At 56.8% G+C, this 16,476-nt stretch overlaps 1 protein-coding gene across 1 annotated transcript in view; it reads left to right on the top strand.

Moving 5' to 3' along the window:
- The window catches only part of LOC119951006, a 91,821-nt gene that overhangs the window by 29,742 nt on the left and 45,603 nt on the right, over positions 1-16,476 (top strand). The window contains exons 3-6 of the mRNA XM_038774038.1: positions 269-363; positions 2,376-2,386; positions 3,331-9,887; positions 13,133-13,448. Coding sequence (XP_038629966.1) covers positions 269-363; positions 2,376-2,386; positions 3,331-9,887; positions 13,133-13,448 — 6,979 coding nt within the window. The remainder of the gene's footprint in view (positions 1-268; positions 364-2,375; positions 2,387-3,330; positions 9,888-13,132; positions 13,449-16,476) is intronic.

Genomic DNA, 16,476 nt, shown 5'->3' with positions numbered 1-16,476 from the left:
GAGGGATACAGGAGACGGTGGTGACTTAGGGATGTGGGAGATGGGGGGGGGTGAGGGATACAGGGAGACGGTGTGGTGTTAGGAATATGGGGAAAAGATGAGGCGTGAGGGATATGGGGAGATGATGGGTGTGAGGGAAACGTGTTGGTAATGGGGGTGCTTGTGCAAGTTGGCGTTTCAAACATGGCGCATTTTGAGAGTGGGAGCTCGACTCCCTCACCAACCCTACCCTCAATCCTCTCACCTCTGCTCTCCCCTCTCGTTGTAGGTCCCATCTGTACGGACTTCTTCCAGGCTCCGCGATTCAACAGCTTCTGCCAGTTTGCGCAATACCGATGTGCCAACCACATGTACTACATGAAGGTACAGACGGGAGGACGGGGGCGTTCAGGACTCTCACCGGCGGGGGGGGGGGGGGGGGGGGGGGGGGGGGGGCTGCTAGGGGATGGGCATTGGATTGGGTCAGGAATACTGGAAGATCACGGCCTCGAGCCATTCTCTGGGGGACCTTGGGGAGACAGGCAACCCCTCTCCCCTCACTGGTGGGTCCCAAGGGGAAACTGCGACCGGCTCTGCTGTGCTTGTCCACCAAATAACCCTTGAGGAAGCAGGGTGGGCCGGCAGCAGGATACAGGCAAGGGAGTTTCATTGGGGTAGAGGAAGCCCCCCGGGGGTGGGGAAGGATATCATAGGGCTGAGAGTCAGGGTATGTTCGTAAAATGACATTATGTCTTTCTCTCTGTCTGTCTGTCGCTCTGTCTGTCTCTGCTTCTCTCTCTTTGAGACGGGCAGAGTTTGTAAGGAGCATCCAGGAAGGCTTCTTGATGCAAGATGTAGATAGTCCAACTAGGGATGGGGCAGCACTGGATCTGGTATTGGGGAATGAGCCTGGACAGGTGGTTGGGGTTTCAGAAGGGGAACATTTTGGGAGTAGTGACCACAATTCTGTAAGTTTCAGGGTAGTTTTGGATCGGGATGAGGGTAACCCTCGCCTTAAGGTGCTAAACTGGGGAAAGGCAAATTACGATAACATTAGAGAGGGATTGAAGAATTTGGATTGGGTGCGGCTGTTGGAGGGTAAAACAACATCGGACATGTGGGAGTCTTTCAAGTGACAGTTGATTAGGATTCAGAAAAGTCACACTCCTGAGAGAACGACGGATAAGTATGGGAAGTTTAGGGAGCCTTGGATAACGAGGGACATTGTGAACCTCGTCAAAAAGAAAAAGGAGGCTTTTGTACGGTCTAGAAAGGTGGGGACAGTCGAAACCCTTGGTAGGAAGTAGGAAGATACTGAAGCGGGAAATTAGGAGGGCTGGAGGGTGGCCAGGGAAGCATTTGATGACTTAAGGACAGTGGGGGGGAGTCTATGTATTGGCTCAATGGAAATGGGCGAGGTACTAAATGAGTACTTTGCATTAGTGTTCACCAAAGAAAAGGACTTTGTGGAAGACAATTCTTGGGTAGGGTGTGTGGATAGTCTGGGTCATACTCACATCAAAAAGGAGTATTTGGGTGATTTAAAAGACATTAAGGTAGATAAGTCTCCTGGGCTGGATGGGATTTACCCCAGAATACTGAGGGAAGCAAGGGAGGAAATTGCTGGGCGTTGACTGACATCTTTGTATCCTCATTGGCTACAGGTGAGATCCCAGAGGACTGGAGAATAGCTAATGTGGTACCGCTGTTTAGGAAAGTTAGCAGGGATAATCCAGGAAACTATAGGCTGGTGAGCCTCACATCGATAGTAGGTTAATTATTGGAGAGAATTCTCAGGGACAGGATTTATACCCATTTGGAAACAAATCAACTCATAAGCGATAGACAGCATGGTTTTGTGAAGGGGAGGTTGTGCCTCACTGAACTGATCGAATTTTTTGAAGAGGTGACAAAGATGATTGATGAGGGGAGGGCGGAGGATGTTGTTTACATGGACTTCAGTAAAGCCTTTGACAAGGTCCCTCATGGCAGACTGGTACAAAAGGTGAAGTCACACGGGATCAGAGGTGAGGTGGTAAGATGGATACAGAACTGGCTCGGTCACAGAAGGCAAAGGGTAGCAGTAGAAGGGTGTTTTTCTGAATGGAAGGTTGTGGTCAGTGGTGTTCCACAGGGATCTGTGCTTGGACCTCTGTTGTTTGTAGTATACATAAACGATTTGGAGGAAAATGAAGCCGGTCTCATTAGTAAGTTTGCGGATGACACCAAGGTTGGTGAAGTGGCAGATAGTGTTGAGGATTGTCAGAGACCCAGCAGGACATAGAGACTCGGACAGAGAAATGGCAAATGGAGTTTAATCCAGACAAATGTGAGGTAATCCATTTTGGTAGGTCTAACATAGAGGAGAAATATACCGTAAATGGCAAAACTCTTAGGAATATAGAAAGTCAGAGTGATCTGGGCCTACAGGTCCACAGATCTTTGAAAGTGGCAGCACAAGTGGACAAGGTAGTCAAGAAAGCATACGGAATGCTTGCCTTCATTGGAAGGGACACTGAGTATAAAAACTGGCAAGTCATGATACAGTTGCATAGAACCTTGGTATGGCCGCACTTGGAATATTGCGCACAATTCTGGTCGCCACACTACCAGAAGGATGTGGAGGCTTTGGAGAGGGTGCAGAGGAGGTTTACTAGGATGTTTCCTGGTCTGGAGGGTGTTAGCTATGTGGGGAGGCTGAATAGACTCGGACTGTTTTCATTAGAAAGATGGTGGTTGAGGGGTAACCTGATAAGAGATCTACAAGATTATGAGGGGCATGGATAGAGTGGATGGGCAGGCACTCTTTCCCAGGGTGGAGGGGTCAGTCACCAGGGGGTATAGGTTTAATGTTCATGGGGCAAGTTTAGAGGAGATGTGCGAGGCAGAGTTTTGTTTACACAGAGGGTGGTGAGTGTCTGGAACGCGTTGCCAGGGGAGGTTGTGGAACCAGATACATTAACGGCGTTCAAAAGGCATCTCGACAAATACATTGATAAGATGGCTATAGAGGAATACGGCGTTAGGAAGTGCTGAGGGTTTTGGCAAAGGTTGGTATCATGATCGGTATAGGCTTGGAGGGCCGAAGGGCCTGTTCCTGTGCTGTATTGTTCTTTGCTGTCTCCGTCTCTGAGACTGTCTGTCCCACTATCCCTGTCTCTCTGTCTCACTCTGTCTCTCTCTTTCTAAAATCTCTCTGTCTGTCTCTCTCTCACCTCGCTGTCTATCTTTCTTTGTGTCGGTCTCATGGGCCTGTTCCCACCCACCTCTTCCCCGAACCCACCCATTTGGTTGTGCGTCCTTGGCACGGAGGTGGGTGAGAGTGTTACGGCTGGGTGGTCTGTGGGTCAGGGGCCTGGTGACGGATGGGATGGGGGCAATCGTTTTGGGATATTACTTTGGCTTGACCTCATCTCTCTTTCTCTCTTTCTCATTCCTGCAGCGTATACACTGCCTACCCGCCCTTGGCGCAGAGACAGAACGGATCCTGGTGCCCGGGTCAGATGTGGGTGACGTGATTGACAACATGGTTTCCATTATGATGGAGGAGGATGCCTCGGAGACCCAGGGGGGTACCTCGCCAAGACCAGCCGCTGCCCCCGCCCACCCCGCCCACCAAGCACTAGCCCGGGCCCTGCCTGACCTGGCGCGTCAGTTCCCCTTCCCCACCCTACGCTTCCACCACCTGCTGCCCCCTCAGATCAATGACCCCCAGGGCGCAGGGTCTGTCAACCATTCGCAGGAGGTGGGCCACAGGCAGCGCCAACACCCTGGCTATGCCAACGCCAACTTCAAAGCCAACACCACCTACAGCCCATTGGTCGAGGTGGTGCAACCCGTCCTGGAGAAGCGGGTGGTGGTGGAACCTGGGCAGAGGCCCGTCACCCAACCGGATATTGAGTACCTGATTTTGGAGCCGGGGGAGGGGCAGCCCAATGCCACAAGGAGGCAACGCCCGCGGCCCACCACGTCTCCCACCTCTCCCCCCACGAGGCGGCACAGTACAGCGGCCACGACGGTCCCAGGAGGCCGGGGAAAACACAAGGGCACAGGGAGGAAGTCGCGCACCACCACAGCCAGAACGATGCCTCCCACCCTGCGGCCGCCCGACACCTGGTCCCCCCGGGTGCTGCCCACCTGGAAGTTTGAAACCGAAGTTTCGAGCCAGGCCTCAGGAAACGGCACGACCTCTGAGCCGTCCAGTAACACAGCGCTGAGCCTCGCATTCGAGGTGCTGGAGCCCGTGGTGGTAGAGCGCGAGGTGCTCATGTCCCCCACGGGGAGTCCCGGCTCGGAGGCAGAGTCCGAGGTGATGTATGTGGTCCTGCAGCCTGGGGAGAGCCAGGGGCCCCAAGCCACGCAGAGCCCAAAGCCGACGGAGAGTCCCGGCTTGGAACCACAGGTGGAGTACGTGGTTCTGGAGCCTTTCCCGAGCAGTGGGGTAGAGGCGGGCAATGCCACCCAGGGCCCAAAGCTGGTGGTCTTGGAAGGAATGACGGACAAGGAGACGGGATCCCCCGGATCGCAATCGTCCCCCCAGCTGGTGATTGTGGAGCCGGCCACTACTCAGGGGGTGCAGGAGCCCAACACCACCCAGAGCCCAAAAGTCATGATCCTGGAAGCTGTCTTGGGGAACGCCGTGGCCCCTCATGGGTTGGAGTCTTATGTTCAGCTTTTGCCCCTGGAGCTGGTCACTCCTCAGGGGCAACAGGCACCCAATGCCACGACGAGCTTGGCATCCAATACTTCAGAGACGCCGGCGGGGAAAGGCGTGGGACGTCCAGGCGGAGCATTGGAGGTCGAGTACGTAATCCAAGAACCTGAGGGAGGGCAAGCATCCCGGAGGCCCCCTGACCTCCGACGCAAGCACTTGGTGGTCGGGGAGTCGATGGTACACGAGGAGGTGGTCGTATCCTCACTGGGACAACCCACGTTGGTGCCCCTGATACCCGGGGGAGCGCAGGGTTCCAACGCTACCGGGAGCCCCCAATTCATGTTGCTCGAAGTGCCCTCGGGGAACAACACAGGAGGTAACGGGTCAAAACCACAGGTTCAGTTGTTGGTTCTGGAGCCCCCAACGGATCGCGGAGCGCAGGGTTCCAACGCCACGGAGAAACCCCAATTCATGTTGCTCGAAGTGCCCTCGGGGAACAACACAGGAGGTAACGGGTCAAAACCACAGGTTCAGTTGTTGGTTCTGGAGCCCCCAACGGATCGAGGAGCGCAGGGTTCCAACGCCACGGAGAAACCCCAATTCATGGTGTTCGAAGTGCCCTCGGGGAACAACATCAGTCAGGGACAGGGGCCTGGGCCGGGTACCCAGGGCTCCACTCAATCCAGCCGGAAACATTTTAAGACGAGAACACCGAAAGTCCATGGGAGTGTCTCTACGCCCCAGTCGGGGCATCCCGGATCGGAACCGCAGGTGGAGTATGTGATCCTGGGGCCCCAGACTACGCAGAGCGCAGGATCCATCACCACAACCACTGACGCGGTACCGTCCATGCAGTATGTGCTGCTGACACCGGGGGGGGGGAACGGAACGGATGCTCCCGGAGCAGGATCACAAATGCAGTATGTCATCCTGGAACCAATCCTTGGCCAGCCAACGCCAGGATCCAAAACCACGGGGAGCCCCACGCCGGAGGCGACGACTCCCCTGGTGGAGTATGTGGTCTTGGAACCAATGGTCAATCTGCCAGTCCAGGCTCCCCACCCACCCCACCGGTCAGTGCCGCACAGAATTCGAGAGCCGGTGCAGCACGAAGGGCTCATGTACCCCATGGTGGGCACCCCCCTTCTGCAGCCCGAGATGGCGTACCTGGAGCCGGAAATGGAGCAGGCAGTCCAGCCTGTTCGCCTCCTTGCTCGGGAGCCGGCGGTGCGGGTCCGGGAAGAAGCGGTGCTCGCTCCTCCGCTGGTCCCTCTGCCAAGGATGAGGTTCGACCAGCTGGCGCGTGCTCCACTCCTCCGCCAACCTGAGCCACGCCTCGAGCGCCTCCCCCCGGCTCTGCCCCGTCAGGTCCTTATGGCGCCACAGGGTGCTGGCTCCCTGCGCTCCCCACCACCGGCACGCGGCGAGATGGTCATGCAGGTGCCTGTGGAGTGGAGGACTGCGTCGGAGCAGCGCGGTATGCCACGCCCTGGCCCCAAGGCGGACTACCAGATGTTGACCCCTCCCAGGACACAGGCGGTCCCAATGCGCCTGCTGCAGGAGGAACCACACATGGGGCTTCTGCTGCAGGACAAACCGGTGCGGCCACGGGTGCCATTACGGCCCCGGCTCGACAGGCCGCTGGTGGACAGCTTAGGGACGGAGGAGGCCAGACCTCCGCCAGGGTTGGGTCTGCAGGTTGGGGACGAGTTGCTGCAAGCCAGGCCCCGTAACACCAGGCCGCATGGCAAGCTCCACGGGCCCGAGCCGAGCCTGAGGAATCATCTGCCTGTCCCGCGGCTCAGTTTCCACAACCACCGCCCCCTGGTAGACCCCGAGGAGCCACGTCTCTACCGGCCCCCGGCTCCTGGTGCCAGCATCCCCGGAGAGATGCAGAGGCGCCGCAGCCCAGGGCCCCAGGCCGACCACCTGGTGCTGAAGCCGCAGGAAGTGCACCACCTCTCCAAGCCGCTAGGCCGCCGCCTGTCCCCTTCAGCAGGTGGTGGTGAGGGGAGGGCTTCCCTGACTGCGGAGCCCGAGCTCAGTCACCACCCGGCCAGGCCCCGCTTTGAGGGGTACCTGCCCACACCCTACCTGCAGTACCACCGTCAACTCAAGGCCGGGGAGCAGGAGACGGTGACGAGGATCCCACTCTGGGGCCGGGAAGCTGGGCCGCACTTTGTGCACCGCGCAGGCTCCCCGGGACCTGGGAGCCTACGATTCCGGACGGACCCTAATGCACGAGCTTCACACATCATACACCGGGCACCTGCACCCGGGGCATGGAGCTCAGTGGGGGAGGCAGGGGATCGCAGCAGAAACTCCAGAGCGCCCCGTGCCCTGGCACTAGGCCAGGCCCCACGCCTCCTGCACCACTCACCCGCAACCCACGAGAGACAAGTCCCTCGCCCTGGCCCCGCCCCGCTACCGGGGGGGCGTGTGCCCCCCCCTCGCATGGAGTTCCACCCCCGCCAGCATTTGCCAATCCTCCCCATGGAGGGCAACCTTCTTGGGCTACAGGCACCCGGCCAGGTCCTGGAGGCCTACACCGAGGAGCCCCGGGTGCAGTACAAAGTAATTGTCCCGCAGGTGGAGCGTGACGTAGTCGTGCCGTACATTGAGCACCATGTGGCTGCCCCCCATGTGGAGCACATTGTCCAAGAGCCCCACGTGGAGCACAAAGTCCTGGAGCCCCAGGTGGAACACCAGGTCCTGGAGCCTGCTGTGGAACACAGGGTCGCTGGGCCACATGTGGAGCACGTGGTCCTGGAGCCTGCTGTGGAACACAGGGTCGCTGGGCCACATGTGGAGCACGTGGTCCTGGAGCCTGCTGTGGAACACAGGGTCGCTGGGCCACATGTGGAGCACGTGGTCCTGGAGCCTGCTGTGGAACACAGGGTCGCTGGGCCACATGTGGAGCACGTGGTCCTGGAGCCTCAAGTCGAGCACCGCGTCGGTGAACCGCACGTGGAGCACATCGTGGTCGAGCCTCCGGCGGAACACCAGGTCCTGGAGCCCTACGTCGAGCACCGGGTGTCTGGACCACATGTGGAGCACGTGGTCCTGGAGCCTCGGGTTGAGCACCGCGTCGGTGAACCGCACGTGGAGCACATCGTGGTCGAGCCCCAGGTGGAACACCAGGTCCTGGAGCCCTACGTCGAGCACCACGTCGCCGGGCCCCATGTGAAGCACATCGTAATCGAGCCCCTGGCCGAACATCAGGTCCTGGAGCCCTACGTGATGCACCACGTCGCTGGGCCCCACGTGAAGCACATAGTCCTTGAGCCGCTGGCCGAACACCACGTTAGCGAGCCCCATGTGGAACACGTGGTCTTGGAACCTCAGGTCGAACATCGCGTTGCCGAGCCGCACGTGGAGCACATTGTGGCTGAGCCCCCGGCTGAGCACCAGGTCCTGGAACCCTATGTGCAACACCGTGTTGCCCAGCCCCACGTGGAGCACGTGGTCCTGGAGCCTGCTGTGGAGCACCAAGTTTTGCAGCCCCTGATAGAACACCGGGTGGAGGTGCCACATGTGCAGCATGTGGTCCTGGAGCCACGGGTGGAGCACCATGTGGCCCGCCCGCCCCACATCGAGCATGTGGTCCTGGAACCCCAGGTGGAGCATCATGTGGCTCCCATCCAGGTGGTGCACCGGGTGCTCGCACCCCACGTTGAGCACCGGGTGATGCCCATTCAAGTTGTGGCCCCCATGCAGGTTGTGGCCCCGGTGGTGGTGAGGAAGGTGAAACCCATGGTCCCGGAGCCCGTGGTGGTACGCAGACTCATTGAACCAGGCCCGGGTCGGCCCCTAATTGTGCCCTCACGGGAGGTGGAGGTGGATATGCCAGTCCGCCCCTTGACCCCACAAGAGGTGGTGCTCCGCCCTCCGTCCCCACAGAAGGAGGTCGTGCTCCATCCCCTGACCCTGCGGAAGGAGAACATGCTCCCCTCGCCACCCCAACAGAAGGTCGTCCTCAGCCATCCGTCCCCACAGAAGAAGGTCATGTTCCAGCCCCAGACCCTGCGGAAAGAAGCTGTGCTCCCCTCCTCAGTCCCGCGGGAGAGGGTCATGTTCCAGCCCCAGCCCCTGCGGAAAGAAGCTGTGCTAGCCTCCTCAGTCCCGCGGGAGAGGGTTATGCTCCAGCCCCTGCGGAAAGAAGCTGTGCTCCCCTCCTCAGTCCCGTGGGAGAGGGTCATGTTCCAGCCCCAGACCCTGCGGAAAGAAGCTGTGCTCCCCTCCTCAGTCCCGTGGGAGAGGGTCATGTACCAGCCCCTGCGGAAAGAAGCTGTGCTCCCCTCCTCAGTCCCGCGGGAGAGGGTCATGTTCCAGCCCCAGACCCTGCGGAAAGAAGCTGTGCTCCCCTCCTCAGTCCCGCGGGAGAGGGTCATGTTCCAGCCCCAGCCCCTGCGGAAAGAAGCTGTGCTCCCCTCCTCAGTCCCGCGGGAGAGGGTCATGTACCAGCCCCTGCGGAAAGAAGCTGTGCTCCCCTCCTCAGTCCCGCGGGAGAGGGTCATGTACCAGCCCCTGCGGAAAGAAGCTGTGCTCCCCTCCTCAGTCCCGCGGGAGAGGGTCATGTTCCAGCCCCTGCGGAAAGAAGCTGTGCTCCCCTCCTCAGTCCCGCGGGAGAGGGTTATGCTCCAGCCCCTGCGGAAAGAAGCTGTGCTCCCCCCCTCAGTCCCGCGGGAGAGGGTTATGCTCCAGCCCCCCCTCCCAAGGAGGAAGATCACCAACCAGGGCCCCCTGCCCCCATGGGCAGAGGTTAGGCTCTCCCCCTGGCTCCAAGCTCAGGAGGTGCAGGACGAGCGCCATGTCCTGCAGCCTCAGCCTATCCGGCCGCCGCGCCCGCGTTTCCACAAGCGCCACCCTCTCTCAGACAGTGTGAAGTTGGCCTGGGAGGCCGCAGCCGTGCCCTCTGTGGCGGCCTACGTGCAGGCACGCCCTGCAGCCCAGCCTCCTCCGCACCTTCCCAGGCACCACATCACCATCCCGCCCTTCCCCAGCGACCTGGCGCTCCCCCGGCACCACGTCACCGCGCCCTGGCTGACCCATCACGTCCCCATCCCCAATGTCGTCCATCATGTGACCACCTCATCGACCGACGATGTCATTATCACCGTGCCCGAGGAGCCAACGCCGCTGCACCCCTTAAAGACCATCGTGGAGGAGACGACGACCCAGAGTGGCGATTCGAGTGGCAATGGGAGTGGAGATGAGGAGACATCTGGGAACGGAGAGACAGCTGAAAGAAAAGGTAACAATATAGACCTCCCTCTCAGTAAGGGAAATGTGACAAAGGGAGAATATGATTAACCCCCCTATAGTCCGACCCACTTTATACCCAGTGTCAGCACCCAGCGCTCCCAGGCACAGGGACAAATCAGCGCTCCCCCTAAATGACCACAAAGCAAATGCTCAGACTTTGCATGTTTGCAAAAGTACACCATTCTCTCAGTACTAAACCTGCGACAGTGCTGCACACTCTCAGTACTGAACCTCTGGCAGTGCGGTGCTCCCTCAGTACTGACCCTCTGTGAATTTGGAACTCGCTTAGTATCCGACAATGCGACACTCCCTCAGTACTGACCCTCCGACAGTGCGGCGCTCCCTCAGTACTGACCCTCTGACAGTGCAGCTCTCCCTCAGTACTGACCCTCCGACAGTGCCGCTCTCCCTCACTACTGGCTCTCCGACAGTGCAGCTCTCCCTCTGTACTGACTCTCTGTCAGTGCGGCACTCCCTCAGTACTGACTCTGTCAGTGCGGCGCTCCCTCAGTACTTACTCTCTGACAGTGCGGTGCTCCCTCAGTACTGACCCTCTGACAGTGCGGTGCTCCCTCACTACTGGCTCTCTGACAGTGCAGCTCTCCCTCTGTACTGACTCTGTCAGTGCGGCACTCCCTCAGTACTGACCCTCCGACAGTGCCGCTCTCCCTCACTACTGACTCTCCGACAGTGCAGCTCTCCCTCTGTACTGACTCTCTGACAGTGCGGCACTCCCTCAGTACTGACCCTCTGACAGTGCTGCACACTCTCAGTACTGAACCTCTGGCAGTGCGGCACTCCCTCAGTACTTACCCTCTGACAGTGCGGCATTCCCTCAGTACTGACCCTCTGACAGTGCAGAGTTTCTTCTGTACTGACTCTCTGACAGTGCGGCACTCCCTCAGTACTTACCCTCTGACAGTGCGGCTCTCCCTCAGTACTGACCCTCTGACAGTGCGGCTCTCCCTCAGTACTGACCCTCCGACAGTGCGGCGCTCCCTCAGTACTGACTCTGTCAGTGCGGCGCTCCCTCAGTACTTACTCTCTGACAGTGCAGCACTCCCTCAGTACTTACCCTCTGACAGTGCGGCTCTCCCTCAGTACTGACCCTCTGACAGTGCGGCGCTCCCTCAGTACTGACCCTCTGACAATGTGGAACTCGCTTAGTATCCGACAATGCGACACTCCCTCAGTACTGACCCTCTGACAGTGCAACACTCCCTCAGTACTGACGCTCCCACAGTGTGGCGCTCCCTCAATACGGATCCGCGACTGAGCCGTGCCCACTCAGTACTAATCCTCCAACAGTGCTGCACTCAGTCAATACTGAATTGCCCTTAGTGTCCAAAAAGTTTAGGTGGGATTACTGGGTTACGGGGGGGGGGGGGGGGGGGGGGGGGGGGGGTTTAGCTCAGTGGGATAAACAGCCGACTTGTAATGCAGAACAAGGCCAGCAGCATGGGTTCAATTCCCATACCGGCCTCCCCGAGCAGGCGCCGGAATGTGACAACTAGGGGCTTTTCACAGTAACTTCATTGAAGCCTACTTGTGACAATAAGCGATTATTATTATTAAAGGGGATAGGGTGGATGGGTGGGGCTAAAGTAGGGTGAACTTTCCAAGGGCCGGTGCAGACTCGATGGGCTGAATTGCCTCCTTCTGCACTGTAAATTCTCCAATTCTATGAACCTATGACCCTCCGACAGTCTGGTTCTCCCTCAGTACTGAGCCTCCAACATGTAGCATTCCCTCAGTATTGACAGTGCGGCACTCCCTCATCACTACCCTTACAACAATCGGCCCTCCCTCAGTACTGAACCTCTGACAGTTGCAGCACTCCCTCATTACTGCCCCTCCGACAATGCAGCACTCCCTCAGTACTGACCCTCCGACAGTGCATTGCACCCTCAGCACTGACCCTCCAACAGCGCGGCACTCCCTCAGTACTGACTTTCCGACAGTGCAGCACTCCCTCATTACTGACCCTCTGACAGTGCAGCACTCTCTCATTACTGATCCTCTGACAGTGCAGCACTCCCTCAGTACTGACCCTCTGACAGCGCGGCACTCCCTCAGTACTGGCCCTCTGACAGTGCGGCACTCCCTCAGTACTGACCCTCTGACAGTGCAGCACTCCCTCAGTACTGACCCTCCGACAGTGCGGCGCTCCCTCAGTACTGACCCTCTGACAGTGCAGCACTCTCTCATTACTGACCCTCTGACAGTGCAGCACTACCTCAGTACTGACCCTCTGACAGTGCGGCACTCCCTCAGTATTGACCCTCTGATAGTGCGGCACTCTCTCAGTACTGACCCTCTGACAGTGCGGCACTCCCTCAGTACTGACCCTCTGACAGTGCAGCACTCTCTCAGTACTGACCCACTGACAGTGCAACACTCCCTCAGTACTGACCCTCTGACAGTGTGGCACTCCCTCAGTACTGACCCTCCGACAGTGCGGCACTCCCTCAGTATTGACCCTCTGACAGTGTGGCGCTCCCTCCACATTGGTCCACTGACAGTGCGGCACTCCCTCAGTACTGACCCTCCGTCAGTGTAGACCTGTTCCCTCCCCCAACACCCCCGATCCATAGAGAGATGTCCCTGAAATGGTGCAAGATTTGGGTGGTCGGACACCAGTTGTCGTGGGCTAGGGTGAGCCAGGAGATGGCCAGATTGCTTCCCTTGGAACAGTTTAGGTTAAGGGGGGGGAGCAAAAACGTTTTTAAATCTCATCGACCACAGTCTAATAATTAGGGAGGGCCAGACCGTTCAGGAGAGATGTTGGGAAGAACTTCTTCACTCAAACGGTGGTAGAGATTTGGAACTCTCTCCCACACACAGCAGTAGAAGCCACATCAGTTGTTAATTTTAAATCTGATACATATATATGTTTGTTGATTCAATATATTGAGGGATATGAGCCAAAATCGGGAATATGCTCTTCAGTCACAGACCAACCATGATCCCATTGAAATGCAGGACAGGATCCAAGAGAATTGGCAAGAGAACGAGAGTTGTGGCACCTTTTTGTTTTGGGAGTTGCGATTTGCCAAGGCAATGAGGAATCGGTGAAATATTTCAAGGGGAATGAGGCAGCTGGATCAAATGGACAGCTCTACTTCACGGGGGCTAGCCCACGGCTCAATGGGCTGGAGGTCCTCCGCGATTGGCCACTGGGCTGGCTGATGGTAATTGGTTAATCCTTCTGTTTTTCACATGTCTGTGATTCAGGGCATTGGAATTCCCCTCTGCTGCACTCTCCATTCCCCATGTCCGGGGTCCTCCCGCAGGACCGTCCCCCTGGACCCGAAGTCCCTTCCATCGTCGACAAGAACGTGAAAAGCCTACTGAACTACACCATCGACATCGACAAAGCGGAGGCCTCCTCCTCATCCGCCGCCACCCGTCGGTCCCAGTCCCCCAACCCCCCCACCCGCCACAACCGTTCGCTGCGATTCGTGAGGAGGGCCGTCGCCGCCTTCGCCCGTTCCAACCTGGATGCCGAAATGGAGCTGGGGCACGAGTGGCAACTGCAGACTCTGAGCGGGTGAGCGATCCGTGGAGGGGGGAAACTGGTGAGGGATGGAAGGTTGGCGGGAGGAGGGGGGGGGGGGGGAGTGGGGGTGCTGGGGTGAGGGGATTGGCGGGAGGTTGAGAGGGGATTGGCATGAAATGAAGTGAATTGGCGAGAGGATTTGTGGGAATTGGGGAGAAGTTGACAGGAAACTGGCCATAAATTGAGTGGGATTGGGGAGATAGTGAGAGGGATTGGGGAGATAGTGAGAGGGAGGGATTGGGGAGATAGTGAGAGGGATTGGGTAGATAGTGAGAGGGATTGGGGAGATAGTGAGAGGGATTGGGGAGATAGTGAGAGGGATTGGGGAGACAGTGAGAGGGATTGGGCAGATAGTGAGAGGGATTGGGGAGATAGTGAGAGGGATTGGGGAGACAGTGAGAGGGATTGGGGAGACAGTGAGAGGGATTGGGGAGACAGTGAGAGGGATTGGGGAGACAGTGAGAGGGATTGGGGAGACAGTGAGAGGGATTGGGGAGACAGTGAGAGGGATTGGGGAGACAGTGAGAGGGATTGGGGAGACAGTGAGAGGGATTGGGTAGATAGTGAGAGGGATTGGGGAGATAGTGAGAGGGATTGGGGAGATAGTGAGAGGGATTGGGGAGACAGTGAGAGGGATTGGGGAGACAGTGAGAGGGATTGGGGAGATAGTGAGAGGGTTTGGGGAGATAGTGAGAGGGATTGGGGGAGATAGTGAGAGGGATTGGGGAGACAGTGAGAGGGATTGGGGAGACAGTGAGAGGGATTGGGGAGACAGTGAGAGGGATTGGGGAGACAGTGAGAGGGATTGGGGAGAGAGTGAGAGGGATTGGGGAGAGAGTGAGAGGGATTGGGGAGAGAGTGAGAGGGATTGGGGAGACAGTGAGAGGGATTGGGGAGACAGTGAGAGGGATTGGGGAGACAGTGAGAGGGATTGGGGAGACAGTGAGAGGGATTGGGGAGACAGTGAGAGGGATTGGGGAGACAGTGAGAGGGATTGGGGAGATAGTGAGAGGGATTGGGGAGAAAGTGAGAGGGATTGGGGAGACAGTGAGAGGGATTGGGGAGACAGTGAGAGGGATTGGGGAGACAGTGAGAGGGATTGGGGAGACAGTGAGAGGGATTGGGGAGACAGTGAGAGGGATTGGGGAGACAGTGAGAGGGATTGGGGAGACAGTGAGAGGGATTGGGGAGACAGTGAGAGGGATTGGGGAGACAGTGAGAGGGATTGGGGAGACAGTGAGAGGGATTGGGGAGATAGTGAGAGGGATTGGGGAGATAGTGAGAGGGATTGGGGAGACAGTGAGAGGGACTGGGGAGACAGTGAGAGGGATTGGGGAGATAGTGAGGGATTGGCGAGGTAGTGAGAGGGATTGGGGAGATAGTGAGAGGGATTGGGGAGATAGTGAGAGGGATTGGCGAGACGATGAGAGGTTATCGGCAAGAGGATTTGAGGGAATATAGAGAGTGTGAGAGGGCATTGACGAGAGGATGAGAGAGAATTTGTGAGACATTGAGCGGTAATTGGAGAGAAAATGAGGGGGAAATGGCCAGAGATTGAGAGGGAATTGGCGAGATGTTGGGCGGGTATTCAGAGACAATTCGCGAAAAGTTAAGAAGGAATTGGCGAGAAATTGAGAGGGAATTGGTGAGAGGCGGAGAGTGAAATAGCAAGAAATTGAGAGAGAATAGCCAAGGATTTGAGAGGGAATTGACGAGAGGTTAATAGGGAATTGGCAAGAGATGTCGAGAGGAGATTGGCGAGAAATTGAAGTGGATTTGTGAAGAGGTTGAGAGGGAATTGGCGAGAGTTTGAGAGGGAATTGGCGAGAAGTTGAGAGGGATTGGTGAGAAATTGAGAGGGATTGGTGAGAAATTGAGAGGGATTGGTGAGAAATTGAGAGGGATTGGTGAGAAGTTGAGAGGGATTGGTGAGAAATTGAGAGGGATTGGTGAGAAGTTGAGAGGGATTGGTGAGAAATTGAGAGGGATTGGTGAGAAATTGAGAGGGATTAGTGAGAAGTTGAGAGGGATTGGTGAGAAGTTGAGAGGGATTGGTGAGAAATTGAGAGGGATTGGTGAGAAATTGAGAGGGATTGGTGAGAAGTTGAGAGGGATTGGTGAGAAGTTGAGAGGGATTGGTGAGAAATTGAGAGGGATTGGTGAGAAATTGAGAGGGATTGGTGAGAAGTTGAGAGGGTTTGGTGAGAAGTTGAGAGGGATTGGTGAGAAATTGAGAGGGATTGGTGAGAAGTTGAGAGGGATTGGTGAGAAGTTGAGAGGGATTGGTGAGAAATTGAGAGGGATTGGTGAGAAATTGAGAGGGATTGGTGAGAAATTGAGAGGGATTGGTGAGAAGTTGAGAGGGATTGGTGAGAAATTGAGAGGGATTGGTGAGAAGTTGAGAGGGATTGGTGAGAAGTTGAGAGGGATTGGTGAGAAATTGAGAGGGATTGGTGAGAAATTGAGAGGGATTGGTGAGAAGTTGAGAGGGATTGGTGAGAAATTGAGAGGGATTGGTGAGAAATTGAGAGGGATTGGTGAGAAGTTGAGAGGGATTGGTGAGAAGTTGAGAGGGATTGGTGAGAAATTGAGAGGGATTGGTGAGAAATTGAGAGGGAATTGGAAGACGGTTTTTTTAATGCATGTTTTTTAATTGAGTTTTTGGTACACAAAACAAATGTGAATATGAAGAAACAGTGGGAGGTAAACAAGAGACTCTATCAGAAGTAAAACTAGAACTATTTACACATAGATCGGTTTTGACTATTTACCTAAATACAATGCAGTTTTCCCTTCCTTTTCTTTTATTCCTTCCTTGCAGTGTTTATTGGCCGATTCTGGACCCCTGCGTTTCGTTCCTCACCGGTTTTCCCTTTGCCTTTCTTCCCTTTGGTTCAGGTTGTTGTTGTCCCTGCTCCACTTGTGTCTCCTGGTTCCTTTGTTGGGCTTGGTTGAGTTCCTTGTTCCTCTGACGCCGCACCCCCCCCCCCCCCCCCCTTCCGCACTATGTCGTGGCTAC

Source organism: Scyliorhinus canicula, chromosome 16, assembly GCF_902713615.1.
Source record: "Scyliorhinus canicula chromosome 16, sScyCan1.1, whole genome shotgun sequence".
Taxonomy (NCBI): domain Eukaryota; kingdom Metazoa; phylum Chordata; class Chondrichthyes; order Carcharhiniformes; family Scyliorhinidae; genus Scyliorhinus; species Scyliorhinus canicula.
Note: the sequence above shows the minus strand (reverse complement) of the source record. Positions and strands in the feature narration are given on the sequence as shown.